Source organism: Lolium rigidum, chromosome 2 (genome assembly GCF_022539505.1).
Source record: "Lolium rigidum isolate FL_2022 chromosome 2, APGP_CSIRO_Lrig_0.1, whole genome shotgun sequence".
Lineage (NCBI taxonomy): Eukaryota > Viridiplantae > Streptophyta > Magnoliopsida > Poales > Poaceae > Lolium > Lolium rigidum.
In genome coordinates this window covers 281,413,958-281,433,892 of record NC_061509.1, presented here as the reverse complement: position 1 = coordinate 281,433,892, position 19,935 = coordinate 281,413,958, and the positions used below count along the sequence as shown (strand labels likewise).

The window sequence follows — 19,935 nt, the reverse complement described above, 5'->3', positions numbered from 1 at the left end:
CCGTTGCTGACTCCTACGATGAGGAGTGAGTAGTTATCCCCCGAGGCCGAGGGTCTACCGGTAGCTATGTGGTTTATCTCTCTCTCCTATGATGTGATCTTTATATGATCATGAGCTTTGTAATCTAGATGCCGTTATGCTATTCAAGTGGATTTTACTTATGTGATCTCCGGAGACTCCTTTTCCCACGTGTGTAAAGGTGATAGCGTGTGCACCGTGTGGGTCTCTTAGGCTCTATTTCACAAAATACTTGTTCACTGAATTATGATTTGAGTTGGATATCTCTATGAAATTGTGGTGTGTTAGTACCTCCTATGAATGCTCAAAATGACAGCGTGGGGTGTTCATTAGTACTTCGGAATACATCTTTAAGGTTTGCTTTTGCAGCCCTACGCAATGAATTAGTGTTCATTATCCAAGCAGAGAGTAGTTCAGAATAGCATATATAGTGAAGTGCTTATATTTTATATTCCTTTATGATATCATTGTTGAGAGTAACCACTAGTGAAAGTATGAACCCTAGGTATTGTTTCCAAACATCGAATCACCGTTTATTTACTATTTTACTACATGTTTACTTGCTGCCATATTTATTTCAGATTGTTATTACCACTCATATTCATCCATATCACTTGCATTTTACTATCTCTTCGCCGAACTAGTGCACATATACATCTGACAAGTGTATTGGGTGTGTTGGGGACACAAGAGACTTCTTGTACCGTAATTGCAGGGTTGCTTGAGTGGGATATCTTTCACCTCTATCTCCCTGAGTTCGATAAACCTTGGGTGATCCACTTAAGGGATACTTGTCGTTGTTCTACAAACATTTGCACTTGGAGGCCCAACACTGTCTACAATAATAGAAGTGTGCGTAGACATCACTCCGCCACGGTAAGGCTGCCGCAGCCAAAGCCACGACGCTCTTGCGGGACGATGATGACATTGGAGGTTGGAGCAACGAGGGAGGAGGAGATTGGAGCGGTGAGAGATTGGGAGCAGCGAGAGTTTGGAGCAGCGAGATTGGAACATGGAAGAAAGGATGGGCGCTTCTTATTGTACAGCGGCGGCATGCAAAGCGGCAGTGGGGCGTTGGCCGCAATAAACGTCGGCGTAGATGGTCACACGGCCATGCACGACGAGACGCGTCACTGGGTCGCCTGGGAAAGCTGGGCGCCATTAACGTCGCTTGACCAGAGGTAGACGATGGGTTTTAGGCTTCCGTGTCGCTGACGTGTCGGTCCCGCCACTATCCGCCTCGCATTTTGTTGTGCCGGCATGCCCGGAGCATCCCCTGTGGAGCGATGACGGTCTCGGGGCGCCGGACACCGTATTGGGCTGCGTCGGACGGAAGGAAGCTTTGGGGCCACGGCTAGAAACAAAAATTTGTCCGGCATGCTCGAAAATAGCTTTGGGGGCGCTTTGGGAGACGCGGTTGGAGATGCTCTAAGAGAGCTAATGGAGATATCAGATATAGCTCACACGGCCAATCATAAGAACTCGCGGAAATAATTGGACTACACTAAAACATGCATTTTGTTTAAAACCCCTGGGAGCTTTAGTCCCGGTTTAAAAACAAACCCGGACCAATGGGTGGTATTATTCCTGGTTCAAATAGTGCGGGTTTTACTCCCGTTTCGTTTGCACCCTTTAGTCCGGTTGGTAACACCCCCCCACCCCCCCATCATCTTTTTTAGTTTTGTAAAATATAAAAGAAAATAATATAAAATATAAAATATTTTAAGATTCTTGTATGTTCTCCAAGCTCACAACACTGCCACCAGTGGCTAGAAGCACCGCCAGCAACTGGTGGTGGTAGCCCGCCTCTCCTTCAAGATAGAACACTTTTTTTTCTAAGATAATTGGTCAGTTCCATTTAAAATAGACTGGTTGTTGTTATTTTTAGGTAAGCTAGTTTGGTCACTTCGGTGTGATGCCAAAGAGCTCACCTCTAAAATCCAGAATGTCAAATAATCAATTACGAGGGGGAGGTTTGATTGAATGTCATCCATTTCTTTTATTTTAAACATTTTTAAATTTGAAAATTGTAAATTTTGAATAATTCTCAATTTTAAACATTTTTTATTTAAACAATTTTCAATTTTAAACATTTTTTAATTTGAATATTTTATTGCTGAACATTTTTAAATTTTAACAATTTAAGTTATGAAGAATTTTCAAATATGAAAAAAATTTATCTAAGCAAAATAAATCTTGAAAACCTGAAGTTTTTTAAATTCGACATATTTCATATATAAAATTAAAACGAAAATTTTTAAAAAAAACAGGGGCGTTTCCTGGACCGGCCCATCAGAGGAGTAGACGCGGGCGGAACGAGCGGAGGCTTGCGTGCATGCGGTGCTCCCCCAGTAAGAGGCGCGGGGCCGAGCTTTTCCAGCCTTGGGCCGTGTATGTAGTCAGTCAATATCTCCATTGATCTGCAAAGCATCTTCCTATGCTCAAAAACAAAATTAAAGCATTTTCCACTCAGAATATTTATTATTAATTCGTTGCTTTTTCCCAAAGCATCTGGCACTGGCAGTCACGTAACAGTAGTCAAACGGAGGAACACCGCGCGCATTAGCCATGAGCATGGATAGCAGTTCATGATCGTCTATTTAGTGCGTGAAAAATCACAATCTGTTTATCCAGATGTCACTTGATTAAAGGATATGGCGAGAGATAATTATCTCGGCGTGAATTGCAACGTAATCTACGGATTAGACCTTCACCTTCTTAGGCGTTTATACAAAATCTGTGATGACCACTTTTATTGCACCTATTTTTGTAACTTTTGAATCGCTGAAAATTAGAGATTATCCTTGAATCTACTTAAACCTTTCAAGTAATAATGAAGCGCCTTTTTGGGAAAAAGAATAATGAAATAAGGGTAGTGAAGATGGGCAGTTAAGGCACGCTTGCAGCATCAATCCAGACAATTATCATGATTTGGTTAGAGGCCGATCCCCTAAAATTTAGATGAGCAAAGGAGTGCAGGCAAATAAATGAGCAAAAATTGGCTCCTCTAAAGGTGGCCGCTAGATCCAGTCCTCTATATTTCGATGCCGTATTTCACAAATTTCATAGAAATGAACTAAAACTTGCACATAATTCATACATTTCACACATAGTACATACAAACAAATTAAAATTGACCGAAAATTTAAATTAATTTAAACAAAAACATAGACTTAGCGGATGTCGTCGTCGTCGCCACCGCCTAGTCGTCGAAGACGGAGAAGTTGGCGGGGTGGCAAGTACAACAGGCTGCGCGCCGCGGTTGACGTCGGCGCCGCGGATGGATAGGGGAACGGCGGCGGGAAGAACCTGCCATTTCGCGGTAAGCCTGGTGGTGTTTCGTGGCGGCTGGGAGGTGAATTGCCTCGGCGATGCGGATAGGGGAGGATATGCGAGTCGCTCGACTACCAAGGAAATATGGGGGAGGAGAGATTTTTCCTCCTCCCCAACTATATGCACCGCTAACCGGTTTTGGGTTTCGACTAGAGCCAGCCTAAACGGTTAGCACCGCATATGTGGGAGGATCTGTAATTCTACTAGAGATGCTCTTAGAACTCGCCCAAGAACAAACAATCATGCCATTGCCAACAGGCCGAGGAGGACGCGGTCTAGCTCGAAAGCAATTACGCTTTCCTTTGTGTATTGATTTCTTCTCCCAGGTAGGCTGCGCTAATCAGTGCCCGGTTGGGAGCTTTTGCAGCCAATTGTGCTATAACTCACATCAACAATCTGAACAGAAATGGAACCATTGTTTCAAGCATCTTTATCAGATAAGGCGAAAGGGCCCGGTACACAAAACATTCGGTTTGGCCTAAAAATGCACAGACACTGCAAAAGGGGCTGGCCCGCAATTTTTCCTGTGGGAACCCTGACTCGACACCGCAGCCACTATATATGTGGGTTCGGGGGTGAAATGTGGTAAAGTGCATCGACATTTCACCTCGCCCCCTCTGTGGCTGCCGCTCACCGTTATCGACTCAGATCTGCTCGCCGTCATCGACTCAGATCGACCTCCAGGATCGCCACTGGATTTGATCGCGTCCTGGCCCGGTCTATCGGTGTGTGGAATGGCGGCAGGCAATCCCGCATGTGGCGTCTGTTTTTTTTTTTCACCGCACGGTGGTTGTTTTTTTGTCAGCGGGCAGCACCCCGAAAACCTCGCCCGAGCTACGGGTGTGCGTCTCCCGCCGCAACCCCCCCACCCCCATGTGGGCCCCGTGACACGAGGTCCACCTTCGGCGCCGCCAATGGAACTCATGCCCGCACCTCCGGCCCCCTCTTCCTACTCCGACACCGGCGATGCGACACTGACCGACGTGGAGTGGGAACGCCGGCACCTTCTCACTGTGCGTTAGCGGTCTCTCGCCACCATCATCACCCACATGTGGGACCACATGAAACTCCGCTGCGAGGAGGCCGAGGAGGAGCGGTAGTTGGTGGAGGCACGGTAGGCCTCCATCGTGTCAAAGATATGGCATCGCGGATTAATCATCGTCGACTACTCCCATGATGACTCCGGGTGAAGCCACCGACGCTGCCGCCCCTATGTCCCGGTGAAGTACCTGGTCTAGCTTAAACTTGGGTTTATGGACTAATTTGAATTATAGTTCCCCTTTTTGTCGTTTATTTATTTAAATGAAATTTGAAATCGGAGTAAGTCGGATAAACTAGTTTGAAAAATGTGGCGTGGACGTTCTGACTCTAAATTTGCACTACGGCTACATGGGATATGTTGTGCCACGGCGATTTTCACACCACGAAACTATTGTACGGTTTAGTGTATCAGACTTTTGCAGATTCACATTACACGGTATGTGTTAGAGATGCTGTGAGGAGTGATACTCAGAAGCACTCCCGGCCCAGGCGCCCGGCAGCGCCATGGTCGCTTTCAGGTGAAGTACCTGCCACCGAAACCTTTCATGTCACCCATGCTCTTTGGCACCAGCAGCTGATGGTGCTGCTACCCAGAGCCCGGCAGGCCGTGAGCACTCTGCATCTAGTTGCGGTGTCACACCATGCACATGAGCAGCTATCTCCATCAACACGACTAATACGGCGCAACCTGCGGCAACCAATCTGGTGAGTGGTGAGGCGAGCATTGAAAGCCATCGCTCGCGCGCTAACCATCTCCGGCTCCCAAGCCGGCGGCATGGGCAGCCTCCATGTGCCACCACGCCATGGCTGCATACAGATGGTAGATGGTGCAGCCTCTGCTCAACGCTGCTCGGCCTCGTGTCAGTGCTCTCCATCTTCAGTTCAGTTCTTCCACGAGAGCTGCACTGCACACAGCCAACAAGGCACATGGGAGGGAAGGAGACTGCACCAGAGCTGTTTTCCTGTCGTGCTAGGTCCAAGCTACCACACAGCACGACTGCAGTACCGCCCCAGTGTACCTGGCAGCTGGGAAATGACTCCGGCTCGAGCGCGCGCAACATCTCATGCTCCCGGCCTAGTATGCTTCCACTACACACCCAGCGACAGGTTAGCAAAAGCGGCAGCAGATAATATGAGGAGAGGGCACATTACTTACACTTTGGTCAAAAAGCCATCGATCTCCCTCCCTCGCAGCAGCAAAACATACTTCTTTGCCCAAAAAGTGCGTGAGCATGAGGATCAGCATGATGATGATGGTGGACTGATGGTGCCTTGAGCGCGCGAGCATCGAAAGAATGAAAGATCCTCTTCGCTATGCTGCTTCCCGCGTTTCTCAGCTCCGTTTCCACCAACAAAGCAGTGGAGGTTCAGGGTGGATAAGGTATGCTGTGCCTGTAATGCAGCTGCACTTTGCCCAGTAACAGAGGCAACAGCCAGACAGGCTGTGCTGAACAATGCTGCCCTTCAGTGAACATTCAGGATTCAGGCTGGCCCAGAGAGAAGACACTGATGTTACTTGCAGAGGCAGCTGTAACGGGTTATGCAAGTAAACAATCTGACACGAGATAACATGACATTACTTGCAGAACCAGCATTTCCAGTTTTTTCGCTTCATTTTCAGCAAACGAACACCCAAGGTTTTTTTGCTTCGCCATCTACATCCAATACTAACCTAAAAGCTGCTGAATCTTTCATATGTCACACCAAGTTCCAGTAAATTCAGTGCACACATCAGAGCAGAAATTGACACAAGCTGAAACCACATTTCGTATTTTGAGACTTGAAAACCACAGAAAATTTTCTCTGCGTCAACAGTACGCAATAGTAGGTACGTACTGATGTAGCACAGCGAGCAGAACTTGCTGCGCCTCATACATACATCAATGCAGCAGCGTGGCTTTCCCGTGAACAACACAGGAAAACCCTGTAGCTCTTCACAAGAGAGCTTACATCCTGATAAATTACGCCATTTAACAAACACCAACTTGACTTGCAAAAAGGTACACTATCCATTAGCAACCTCATATTTAGCTTTGGAAGAATACAAAGTTAACACTGCGTAATTGAGCACATTGGGTTGCTGATATTGAGATGAACTGAAAGAATTAACAAAGAGCAGTAGTAACATCTCAGACAAAACCAATGGCTCTTCACAAGAGAGCTTCCATCCTGACAAGTTACTCCATTTACAAATACCAGCTTGACTTGCAACAAGATACACTCTATCCATTTGCATCGTTTTGGAAGAACACAAAGATCACATGGCCAATTTGAGCCACATTGGAATGCTGATATTGAGAATAGAAGTAGAATGAATTGAAAGAATTAACAAAGAGCGGTAGAAACATATCAAGACATCGATAAAGAACTCTCCAACATTAAAGGGGATTTTCTGGATACGCGTACTACTCGACCCGATATAACCTTAAGTTACATAGTTGCTCGACCTTTAAGTTATAGAATTTTCGGAAGGGGAAGTTTTCTTCACACTGTTCATTCGGTCATTTTTGCCTAAACTACATGCTTTCGAATTTGGGTATGAAAAAATGCCCATATGTACATACTTGTATCCTCTACATGCAAAATTACAGGCCGTGGGCCGGGTATGTAGACAGTCAATATCTCCATTCAACTGCAAAGCATCTGTCGATTTCTCTCAGAAAAAAATCCGCAAAGCGTCGGCTACTCAGATTATTTAATATATTAGTTCTATGTTTTTCCCAAAGCATCTGGCAGTCACGTAGAGTAGTCAACCATGGAGCACCGCATTGTCATAGCACAGCAAACCCAATCAAAAAATAACCTGAGCAGAACCTATACTCCTATGAACAAAGGTTAGTGAACATGGCAGCAGTGGTCAAGGCACGATTGCAGCGTCAGGCCAGTGGGCTATGCAGGTGATTATCATGATTGGTGACAACTCGCCGAAGAGGACGCGGTCCAGCTCTAAAGCAATCTCGCTTTCCTTTCTGTATTCAATCCTTGTCGCAGGTAGGCCGCCCTAATCAGTGCCCAGGAAGGAGCTTTTGCATCCAATTGTGCTGCAACTCACATCAACAATATGTACAGTAATAGCGCCATTGCTTTAGGCTGAAATCTGAGCAGAGTGGTACTCAGAATACTCCAGGCCATGGTCGCTTTCTGATGAAGCGAATGAGAGCAGCCGCTCGGCTCAAGCTCCTCTAACTGCCACCAGAACCTTTTATGTCACCCATGCTCTTTGGCACCAGCACTAGCAGCTGCTGCTACCCACAGCCCCGCACGGCGCGAGCACACTGCATCTAGTTGCCGTGTCACGCCGTGCTCATGATAAGCCATCTCCATCAGCATAACTAAAAGCATCCTAAACCGCGTCTTTTAAAACGCCGTCTAAAGTCTTTTAAAACCGGTTCGACACACCTACATCATCGTTCAGTCCATTGAATCATCTATTTGTTTATATGTAGAATATGATAGCGATGACGAGATGATGATGCATATGTTGATGGAGGAGGAAGCCACGGTTGCCGCCGGTGAAAGGGGGCATTTCATAATACTCGCCGGTCTTCTGAAGCTACAAGAGGAGGAGAAGGCATGTCCCAAGCATGGAGGTTCAAAGTGCGGGAGAAAGAAATCGAAGCCAAGGCAGAGAATGAAGGGCCCTGTCATGCTCTACACCGACTACCTAAAGATTCTACATATACCCCTAAGGATTTCGCCGGCAATTCGGGGTGAACAAGGAGGTATTCAAGACCATAGTGCATGGTGTGAGAAAGTTTGATACCTAATTCTTGATAAAGAAAGGCGCGGACTCCCAAACTTCTCATCAATTGAGAAATGCATTGCGGCAATGAGGATGCTAGCGTATGAAGTTCCTAGAGATTTCAAAGATGAATACCTATGCATGACTGAATCCACTACTTAGGAAACCATGTACCCATTCTGTAAGGGAGTGTTCGGGAAGTTTGGGCCAAACTATTTGAGAGGGCCAACCTAAGAAGAGATAGCTCTTATCATGGCACATAATGAAGCGAGAGGAGATCCTGGGATGCTCGGAAGTAGCGATTGCGTGCGCTGGTCATGGAAGAATTTTCCATTTTCCTGGCAAGGTATGTACAAAGGACATCATAGATATTGCAGTGTGATTCTTGAAGCTTTGGATGACCATGACTTCTAGAATTGGCATGCCTTTTTCGGCATGGCGGGTTCTCACAATGACATCTACGTGCTTCAGCGCTCCACGGTATTTGCAAAACTAGTTGAAGGGCATGCCCCACTCTGCAATTATGAGATCAATGGCTACCAATACAACAAAGTGTACTATCTAGCCAATGACATCTATCTAAAATAATGACATTTGTGAAGACAATGAGCCAGCCTTCTGGTCAGAAAAAATCTCACATTCCTTCGCAGCAAGAGAGTTGCGGGAAGGATGTGGATCGTGCTTTTGGTGTACTACAAGCTCGATTTACCATTGTCAGGTATCCTGATCTTACTTGGTCTCAGGAGGAGGTGTGGAAGGTGATGAACTATTGTGTGATCTTGGACAACATGATCATCGATTGTGAGCGCAAGGACCTACCAATAGATGATCATCCCTATGATGGCAATGGTCCCCTTGCCTAGCTTGATTATGAGTTGCCTGTAGATTTTGCATATCTTCTTGTCATGCATGCAGAAATTGGCGATGGAGGTACCCATGCCCAACTGCAAAATAATCTTATTGAACATCTATGGAGGCTCAAAGAAGATAACCAGACGATTTTACTTATTTTATTTATGTCATTCCTTATTGTAAAACTATTTATTAGTGTGCTACGGTATTTATTTTTATGGCAGACTATTTATCATTGTAGTATACTATTTATTATGCTAACATGGTTAAAATTGACAAAAAGTATAGCACCTTGCCGGACATAACTAAAAGCATCTCCAGTCGCTTTCCATGTCTGATCGACTGAATGGGGGACGCCACTTGGTGGTGCCGCCTTTGTGTGGGACGCTCATTCCCAGTCGCGTCTTCCAAATGCGGCTCCAAAACACTGAAATATGATGAAATTATAATTTGTTTCATTCAAAGTTTGATTACATATTAGTATTACAAATACAAGTAGCCCATATCCTACTCACCATCCTTCGGGGCGCTCGACGGCCCCACTCGGCGTCGCTGCCCTCCCTCCTCCGGTTCTCATGTGCCTGCCACTCCTTCCACATCGCCGATGCAAGAGCCCGGCGATCGCACGTCTCCTCATGAAGCCGCTACCGCTCGTCCGCCATGCGGCGCCCCTCCTCCATGGGTGCCCGTTCGACGGATGCCGACGATGTGCTACCAATGCTCCTCGAAGGCCTCATCGCGGCGCATGCATCCTTCCCCTTCTTCAGAGTCCGTAAGACTCAATAATGGTCATCTGCTTCTCCGCCTTTTCCTCTAGGTCTGGCTCGTCGCTCCAGCTCTCCAGGTCGTCGTCGTCCCTCTCCGCCTCGTCACTTCCGCCGCCGGAATTTCCGCGACGACCGCTGCTTCCATCACCGTCTCGGCGGCTGCCTCCTCCGCACCAGCCAAGAAATGTGCATGCATCTCCGCCTCCTCCTCGTCGTCCAGATCATCATCGTAGGTGGTGTACTCATCGAACCCGGGCTCATCAAACTCAGGCTCGAGGGGCGACACGGGTTCTTCGGCTAAAGGAGGTGGAGCCAAGGTGTAGAATGAGGTGGAGGTGCCAGCCTGTCGTGGCCTTCGAGGCCAAGCATGGCGTAGGTTGAGGCATGGCGGTATGGCTTTTTCGTGGAGGAGGACGGGGAAGAATTACGGTGGCGACTGTGATACCGTCAGAGCAGAACAACGAGTTTTTATAGGTTGAGGCGGCGCGGGAAGAGCCGGGGAAATGGAGGGAAGCTGCAAGGGGAAGGGCGGGAACAAGCGGTGTTGCGTGCGGCGACGCGTGGAGGAGCGCTAGCGCCGATAGGACGCTTCGCTTGCTTCCGCCTCGTAAACCATCGTCCCATTAAGAAAAAGTGGTGGCACTTGGGTTCTGTTTTGATGACAAGGCTAGCCCACCAATCGCCACGTCACTTGCATGTTGCGTCCATCGCCCCTGCAACGAACCTTGTGTACCGGGGACGGCCTCGAGACACCGGATAGTTTATTGGGCCGCGCCATACTGAATCGGTCAAGGAGGCGGTCAAATATTCAGCGCGTCTAAAATCGCTTTGGGAGACGCGTCACTTGCATGTTGCGTCCATCGCCCCTGCAACGAACCTTGTGTACCGGGGACGGTCTCGAGACACCGGATAGTTTATTGGGCCGCGCCATACTGAATCGGTCAAGGAGGCGGTCAAATGTTCAGCGCGTCTAAAATCGCTTTGGGAGAGGCGAGTAAAGATGCTCTGGTACGGCGCAACGGGCGACAACCGGTGTGGTGTGTGGTGAGGTGAGCATTGAAAGCTATCACTCGCTGACCATCTCCGGCTCCCAAGCCGGCGGCATGGGCAGCATGCCAGGCTCCATGTGCCACGACGCCATGGCTGCACATAGATGCAGTGCAGCCTGTGCTGAATGTGCCGCGGCTCATCTTCAGTTCTTCCCCTGGAGCTGCACTGCACAGCCAACAAGGCACATGGAAGGGAAGGAGACTGCACCAGAGCTCTTCTCCTGATGTGCTACCATCTTCAGATCCAAGCTACCACTGCAGTACCACACCAGTGTACTACCTGGCAGCTGTGAAATGACTCCGGCTCCATCGCCGAACCGAGACCAACATCTCATGCTCCCTAGACCCTAGTATGCTTCCAGTAGACACCAAGAGCCAGGTTAGCAAAAGCGGCCACCAGTCAGATAATCCAGCACATTACATATTTTGGTCAGTCAAAAAGCCATCAGCAAAACATCTTTGCCCAAAGGGAGCGTGAGCATGAGGATCAGCGTGATGATGATGGTTGTGGTGGACAGATGGTACCTCGAGGAAGAATGAAAGATCCTCTTTGCTATGCAACTTCCCGCGTTTCTCAGCTCCGTTTCCACCAAAGCAGTGGAGGTTCAGGGTGGATAGGATATGCAGATGCACTTTGCCACTAATGGTGGCAACAGCCAGACAGGCTGTGCTGAACAATGCTGGCTTTCAAAGAACATCGATGAAACAGGCGATAAATAGGAAACAGAGATGTCTTTTATCTAAATCCAGCACCAAACAATCTGACAGAATCTAACATAACCTACACTGAACCAGCATTTCCAGTAGTTCGTTTGATTGTCAGAACAGCAAACACAACACCTACAGTTTGATTGCCAGGACAGCAAACACAACGCCTACAGTTTTTGCTACACCGTCTGCATCCAATAACTGAACTAAATAAGCATAAAACAAGATCCAATCAAAGCTGCTGGATCATTCATATGAAACACAAGTTTCAGTAAATTCAGTGCCTCCGCATCCGAGCACAAAACCAAATTTCGTATTTCCTGGCTTCAAATCACACCAAATCTCCACTGAGTGGATCAAACAGTACGAAATAGCAATTATGTACTCATGTACCAGTAACCAAAATTTGCTGCAGCTTACATATACATCAATGCAGCAAAGTGGCTTCCCGTGAACAACAGATGGAAAACCTGTAGCACTTCACAGGAGAGCTTCCATCCTGATAAATTACTCCATCAACAAGAACCAACAACAGGATACTCTATACATCTGCATCCTTCATATTTAGCTTCGGAAGAATACAAACATCACATGACCCAGCTGAGCCACATTTGACTACTGGCATTGAGAATAGCACAATGAATTGCAAAAAATAACCAAAAGAAGCAGTCGTAACATGTCAGACAGAAACAGGTGGCTCTTCACAAGAGAGCTTACATCCTGATAGATTGCTCTATTAACAAATACCAGCTTGACTTGCAATAAGGTACTCTATCCATTTGCATCCTCACATTTAGCTTTGGAAGAATACAGAGATCACATGGCCAAACTGAGCCACATTGGAAAGCTGACATTGAGATGAATAAGAAGAATTAACAAAGAGCAGTAGTAACATCTCAGACAAAAACCTGTTGCTCTTCACAAGAGAGCTTCCATCTTGACAAGTTACTCCATTAAGAAATACCAACTCGAATTCAACAAGATACACACTAAACTCTTATCCATTTGCATCATCACATTTAGCTTTGGAAGAATACAAAGATCACATGGCCCAATTGAGCCACATTGGAATGCTGATATCGAGAATAACAGCACAATGAATTGAAAGAATTAACAAAGAGCGGTAGAAACATATCAAGACATTAAATAAAGAACTCTCCAGCATGCTAATATAATTATCCATTATGTCCACGGAAGACTGTATGTACATCTAAGCACACCAAGAACTAGTTGCATATGACAGAACCCATTAGTTCCAAAACCAAAACTCTAAACAAAAAGATAAAAAAAAAATTATAGGTGAATAATACTAGACACAATAACGAATCCATCCAACTGACTGACATATTAACCCCATAATAATATTGACGAACGAACGAACGAAAATTGGAAAACTATTTCAGTTTTAACCCATTGCTGGATCAGGAGACGGTGGGCTTGACGGCCACAGGCTTGGAGGGCTCGGTGCCGAGAACCGCTGCGGACGCCGACATGCCGTTGACGGGCGAAGGGTACTGCTGGGGGAGGATGCCGGTGTAGTAGACGGCGCGGCCATTGCTGTCGTAGGCCACCTGCGGGTAGGCGTTGGACATGGCGGGGGCAGGAGCGGCGCCGTTCCCGTTGCCGTTGCCGTTGTGCGGGGCGACGGCGTAGTAGGCGTTGCCGGCGGGGTTGGTGCTGGCGTAGTAGCCGTGGGGCGGCGGCCCGTGGATGTAGAAGAAGGGGCCGTGGTCGGCCGCGGAGCCAGGGGCGACAGATGCGTACCTGCCCGGCGGCACCGGCAGGTAGGCGGCGGGTGGAGCGGACGACTGAGGAATGACTTGGGGCTTCTCCGGGAACTTTGGGACGTAGTACTCTGGTGGGGCGGTGGTGGTGGCGGGTGGGTAGGCGCGGGTGAGGGAGTCGTTGCTGCCGTTCCTGGTTAAGGCGGCTGCGGCAGGGGCAACCTGAGCAGCAGGGGTAGCCGGAGCAGGAGCTGGCTGCTGGGAGGCAACCGGAGTAGGAGCTGGTGTTTGCTGCTGGGCTGCAACCTGAACAGGAGCTGGTGGCGGTGCCTGCTGGGCTGCAACCTGAACAGGAGGTGGTGGTGCTTGCTGGGCGGTAACCTGAACAGGAGGTGGCGGTGCCTGCTGGGCTGCAACGGGAGCGGGAGCTTGTGGTGGCTGCTGGGCGGCGAGCGGATTAGGAGTTGGTGGTGCCTGCAGGGAGGCGTTGTCGGCGAGCTGCAGCTTGTCGTGGATCTGGCGATGGAACTCGGTGGGTGGGGAGATTGGGGGAGCGAGCATGGCGTTGTCGGTGGCGGGGATGGGGATGCCGCGGTTGTCTTCAGTTTTGGGCGGGATCTCGACGGGGACGTTGTCCCTGAACATGGGGGGCTCGCCCGCAGCAGCGGGGTCCCTGACCTTGACCGCCGGTGGCTGGACGTAGGCGTATTCGAGGCCGTAGAGGGCGTCGAGGTCGTTCCGCGATGTGAGCATGACGGGCTGCGGCACCGCAGCCATGGGCACCGCCGCGTGGGTAGGCGGCGAGTGGACGAGAAGCGTCTCCTGCGGCGGCTGGTGCGGCTGGTGCTGCGGGGTCGGGCTGGCGGCCCTGACGTCGGCGAGGTACCACTCGTGCTTGGGGGGCTCGACGACGGTGTTGGGCTGGTGCAGCGGCGAGGGCGAGGGCGAGGCGGGCGGCGGGGGCGGGTGGAGGGGGGTGACGGGGAAGAGGAAGACCCTGAGCCTGGGGGTGGCGCCGCCGCCGCCGCGGGAGGAGCCGCTGCCGGATCCGCGGAAGAGGTGGAGGCGGTCGTACTCGATGACGAGGTGGTCGAGGTCCTCGTCGTTGGTGACGGAGACGAGCGCGTCGAGGTCCTCGCCGGGGAGCTGGTACTTGACGCAGATTTCGGAGGTGGCGGCGGCGCGGGCGAGGGCGGCGAGGCGGGCGAGGAAGTCGGGGAAGCGGAGCGGGCGGTCGATGGAGAGGATCTTGGTGTCGCCGTTGACGTAGGAGAGCTGGTTGTCGTGGGGCCGCGGCTGGATGCGGCCCCCGTAGCTGACCATGAGGCGCACCTTGGGCGGCGGCGGCGGCGGGAGGGAGGGGGGCGGGGCGGCCGCCTGCGCCGCCGCCGCCACGGCCGCGGCGGCGTCCGGGGCGGTGTTGGTGTTGTGGTCGTGGTGCGCGTCGTCGGTGGCCGCGGCGGAGAGCGGGGAGGAGTCGCCGGAGTCGGCCATGGCGGCGCGGGCGGCTAGGGTTGGTGGCGGGCGGAGGCTGGGAGAATGGGGGAGAATGGAGGGATTATAAGGTAGGTGCGGCGCGGGTGGCTTCTAATCTGCGATTTAGCGATTAGTTTAGTGTGCGATTAGGATTGTGGAAACGGGCCCGGTTTTGGAGGGACTCGTGTTGACTGGGCCCGTCGCTGCGGCCGCGAATGCGTGTGCTGGTGCGGTGGGCCCGGCCCTGCCGCTTTTCGCTGCGTTACGGTTTCTACGTTCCTTTTTCTAGGACTATCATCTTTTTCCCTCCGCTGGCATGGGAAGCGCTGGCCGCTGGGGTTCACCCACAGTTGCGTTGCGTGGTGTCTCCATTGGGGTTGGGATCGGTTTCTTCTCTATTTTCAGGTATGGATGGTTTTCTTCTTTGAGGATCAAGTGGTACAATTATTTGCTCAGTTCATGATTCATATGTGTTGCCCATATTGTGTTTGAAATATGGAGAAAATCCCTATTAGATGATCAATGTGGCAATTTGTGTTATGGATGCTCCTCGGTGGATCGATGATCTTGGACGGATAGAATTGCAAAGATCGCCATCAGAACATCCACTTGTAAGCGCATGTACAATGGTGATATCTTAGCAGTGCCACGCAGGATAAATGCTGATGTGGAGGAAAAAGAAAGATGAAAAAAGACGTTGCCTTCTCTTAGCTAAGAGATCGTCTCTTATCACAATCTCTCTCACCACAAATTTAGGATGTCTCGTTACCAAGGATAATAATAAAAAAACAGCTCATTGTACATCATTTTTATTGTTATATCTAGATTATGTGTCACCGTTAAGATAAAACAGTCTTATCAACCATTGCACAAGCCCTAAAACTACAGGTGGGAGTGGGCAACCCGTGGTGCCGCATACCCAAGCTCACATAAACGCTAGCGACACCATGTTGAGCTAGTTAAGTGCCTCAAGGCGTTCCTCGGGGCTCATAATCGAACCAATTTCTATGTAGTTCACGAAATCATGTGGGCGTCCGACTGAACCCACAAACTCGCATGAACCATATGTGGGCTTTAGCAAGTCTACCACTTATGATATGTGGCTGTCGTGGGATAGACGCGGGCCTCCCGCGAATGGTCCCACTTGCAGCCTAATCCTGTGGGCGCCCTATTGTGGGAAGCATCTCCATAAACAAATGTTTAGTACTTTTAAATATATTTCGTCGATGGTTGATGCATTTGTGAAAGATCAGGCATCTCGTCAGGAAGTAGACAAGGGCGTGGATCGTCTCGTTAGCTAGCCGCACTATATGTCTATAAGATTTTGGAATACGCGTTTCAGACCACTCACAACCAGTATGGCAAAGTTGACTTCAATAATCATCCAAGGTTGAGGTCAAGAGGGCATTTATTCCGGAGAAACACATAGATGGTAGAATATGTGTAAACACTCGATATAAACTGTAGAGTCACCCCTCTGACGGAAAAATGACGCTTATTGCATCACCCTGTGCCTGGATTCCCAGCGTGTTGGTAAACACGTGTAGTTTTATTCGCACCGAGATAAGTTTTCTGGCGTCATTACCTGTGAAGAAGTGTGAAAAGTTTTCAACCATCTAAACTTGGGGAGGTCTCCACTCTATCTTTACTTGGTTTCTAAGATATATTTTATCCTTTAGATGTGCTTTTGTATTTTCTTCTTAGTTCCATTCTTGTTCTTATTTTTGCTTTCTTAGTTTGCTTGTTAAAAATCCAAAAAAAAAACAAATACTCCCTCCGGTTCATATTAATTGACTCTAATATGAATGTATCTAGACATATTTTAGTTCTAGATACATCCATATTGAAGTCAATTAATATGAATCGGAGGGAGTACTGTAAAATTCACACTTGTTTGCAAGTATGAATAAATCAATTTTGCATTCATCACCAAACATGTTTCCAATACATGCACCTTCACCCTTGACAAACCACTTGAGCTAGACCGTGAACAAGTTAAGTTGCATTGTTGTGATACGTTTAATGGAAGCCAAAAGATGTCCCCATATGGCATTTTTAAGCTTAATTATAAAAATACAAAAATACTTTGCACTTCACATTTACTTTCTTTTCCTTTTTTATGTATTACTTACACACCATTTGTGCCTTACAAATACCTCCGTGGAGTTGGCGACATAAAACTATTTCTTTCACTATTGTTGGTTGCTTGAAGAAGATAAGAGGATACAACCACTTTTTCACTGTTTGATATAAATCCCTAAGTCACCCTTGTGGGGAAAACTATGCTTGCTACATCACTCTACGCTTGGAGTTCCAATGATTTGGTAAAAACTTGTAGTTTTGTTGCCATCATATGGTTCAGAAATTACATTTTGGGACACTAAATGGGTAAGTAAAACCACACTCTAGGAAAATATCTATCCTTGTATAATATTGTCCATCGTAAAACCACACTCTAGGCTTCTTCTCGAATCCGTACCAGATTGAGCAGATGTCGGACGAAGCGGTTAATGGGGAACGATAAACCCCTCTTCATGCAAGACATGAAGCGCACATGCTCCTTCGGCCTCGGGTGAGGTTCCTCCTCCATCTCCCAAGGTTGAGCTTCTCAGTCTGCCAGAAGAACAAATGCCATTAGAGATGTGCCCGCTCACAAGTATACAAATGAAAATGAACATTGAAAACATGTAATGCCTCATACATTGGATCACACGACAGCTCAAGGGGCTGCCCTCAAACTAAGTCTAGTCTGCAAGTAATCACACACATATGACTAAGTTTGAGGACAGCACCTTGCCTTCCAGTGTGTCATTGGCCAATGCAGTAGACCAACAAAATGAGGCCTCATAAATTGGATCACACGACAGGCAAAGGGAATGTCGGCAAACTAAGTCTAGTGTGCAAGAAATATGGCACACACGACTAAGTTTGAAGGCAACATCCTGTCTTCCGTTGTGCCATAGTTAAATCATTGACCATTGCACAACTGAATAAGTACAAACATGGAAAGCAAGGTAGCATATGCCTCATACAATGAGCACATATGGAGGAGATGTTTGATCAAAACCAGTGGCATGGTGATGTTCAGTCATGCCATAGGTTCTGATCAATCATCTCCTGACACTATGATTCCCGGTTACAATCATCGGGCCTAGTTCAATCAGAAACAACACAATCTAGAACAAACTACCGTGACTCATTCCGCACAACAATCTGAACATGCTAAACCCCAGCAAAAAATACCCTTCCCCTCTTTGCATGCATAGTAAAATCTGTCAGTTTCATCACTCCACAGTCCGATCTAGGAAGGATCTACCGCAAATCGAGACCGTGAAAAGCAAGAACTGGATATTAACATCAAGAAATGGGGACGAACACCTAGCAAACCTCAATCCGAACGGTATCCTTATGGAAACCCTAGCAGATCTAATGTGCATGTCGTCGGAAATGACCGAGAATGGCATCTTCTGCCAGAACGAGTTCGAAGGTGAGAAGGAGAGGTCATTACCGCAATTGTTCCGGCCTAGGACGAGCTCGAAGTCACGAGCGACCTCGAGAGGCTGATGAAGACTGCAGAGCTTGTTGCGGCCAATGCCGCGGTGCTGCTTGCCGATGTCTCCTCCTTCGGTACCAGTGCTCCTCTGTGCGGCGGCGGATTGGTCGGCGGGGAGGGGAACCGCCGGGTGATGTGAAAGGTTGGGGGAGGTCGCGAGTGAGAGGAAGAAGAGGGAGCGGTGACCCTAATTATGGCGCGTGTTCCCGAAGGGACGCGGCGTTTCCGCCTCCCTTCGTGCAGGCTTGTGGCCGCAACGGGCCTGGCGCCGGAGAAACTTCCATTCCGGGCATTCCTCCAGGGCCTGTCTCGGGGGTTCTTTAAAACCCGGTTCATGCAAGAACGCAGTGGCATGCAGGCATCCAAACGGACCGAAATTTGTTGAACCGATGCGAGCCAAGGTCCATCCAGCCTACCAAACGCGCCCTTATTTGTTTTCCGCCGGTGTTGTGGTGGCCGATTGTGGGCGAGTTTGGTGGGCTACCTTGCATTTGGAGCTTATTTGGGCGACTTTTATTAAATCCCTAGAACACAGATGAAATATTTGAAATGTCGATCCTTTGATGAATAGTTTCACGACACCGTTTCACTAAACTTTTGTGTTGGAAGTTTTTGATTTCGACATTCATAGGCGGGTAGATCTTCGGCTCAGCGTATTTTGGTCTACCCGATACCAGTAACGAGCCTTGCTACCCACCGAACTCGCCGTGTGCGTTCAGGGAGCAGCCGTGCCGCGCGTGCCTCACGGTGCGATGATGGTGTGACAACTGTACCGGATGGGATGGCAGGATGCGGTGCGGAAGGCACCAACGGAGTCGCCCAGCTCCCCTGGACTGGACGCATCTTTTGGGCTCCCCCATTCTGGACTGCTCTGCCTGCGAACCCAGCCATGGAACGGCGCGCGCGCGAGTAGGCGAGGTAGTAGCAGTAGCAGACGCGTAACGAGGTTTGGAGTTCCGACGCATGGTGCGTTTCCGTGGGCGACCCACAGTCTACAGCTCCGCTTCCAACCGACAAGCCACACTCGCACGACCATGCCTATGTTTCGGTGGGCGTCTCGGGCCCTCGCACGAGCCAGTGGGCCGGCGAGTCGTGGCTACACGAGGCAGCGGCGTCCGCGCCATGTGCCGCCGCGCCGTGCTCGTACCGCCGCAGTCGGGCTGGACCACGCCGGCCGTCGCGCGGGCAGATCGCCCTCAGCACAGGGAGGGAGGAGTTAATTCGGCCAACGTGGTAGGCAGTCGACACCCCCACCGCAGCGGCGCACTGGCGACGCCGGAAAGACGGTCGTTTCTCTTCTCCTGGTCAAAATCTGGGGCACAGCCGCACAGCGCGATCGTGCAGTGCAGGCGCTGGCTCCCACCTGTTTCCTGTTTGTTTCTTTGCTTGCTTGTTTGGGCCCCCGCCAGGAGCGCCGCTCACCCGGATCTTTGTTACCCACGACCATTTCCCGTGACCAGGCTCGTCGGGGTGCAGAGAATTCACCAGCGTCCAGTAACTAATTCGGAATGAATGGATGGATCTGATGGTCGTCTCAGCCACGCTGCTGCATGCCGCCAAACCAGCCGTCAAACGCTAGTGAGGCCGCCAAAGCCGCTGAGCAGCTCAGGAATTGTTACATTCACTCCATCGCTGGCTCCGTCAATACTTAATGCAAGTAAACCAACCCGCA

At 49.3% G+C, this 19,935-nt stretch overlaps 1 protein-coding gene across 1 annotated transcript; it reads right to left on the bottom strand.

Moving 5' to 3' along the window:
- Nucleotides 1-12,652: 12,652 nt before the first annotated feature.
- Nucleotides 12,653-14,728, bottom strand: LOC124691041 (formin-like protein 7). The gene has a single exon (XM_047224328.1). It carries the CDS (start codon nt 14,726-14,728, stop codon nt 12,932-12,934), a length of 1,797 nt encoding a protein of 598 aa, XP_047080284.1. The 3' UTR covers nt 12,653-12,931.
- Between the last annotated feature and the right edge of the window lie 5,207 nt (nt 14,729-19,935).

Excerpts from the sequence above, each read along its gene's own strand:
- LOC124691041 (XM_047224328.1), bottom strand. The coding sequence starts at position 14,728 with ATGGCCGACTCCGGCGACTCCTCCCCGCTCTCCGCCGCGGCCACCGAC.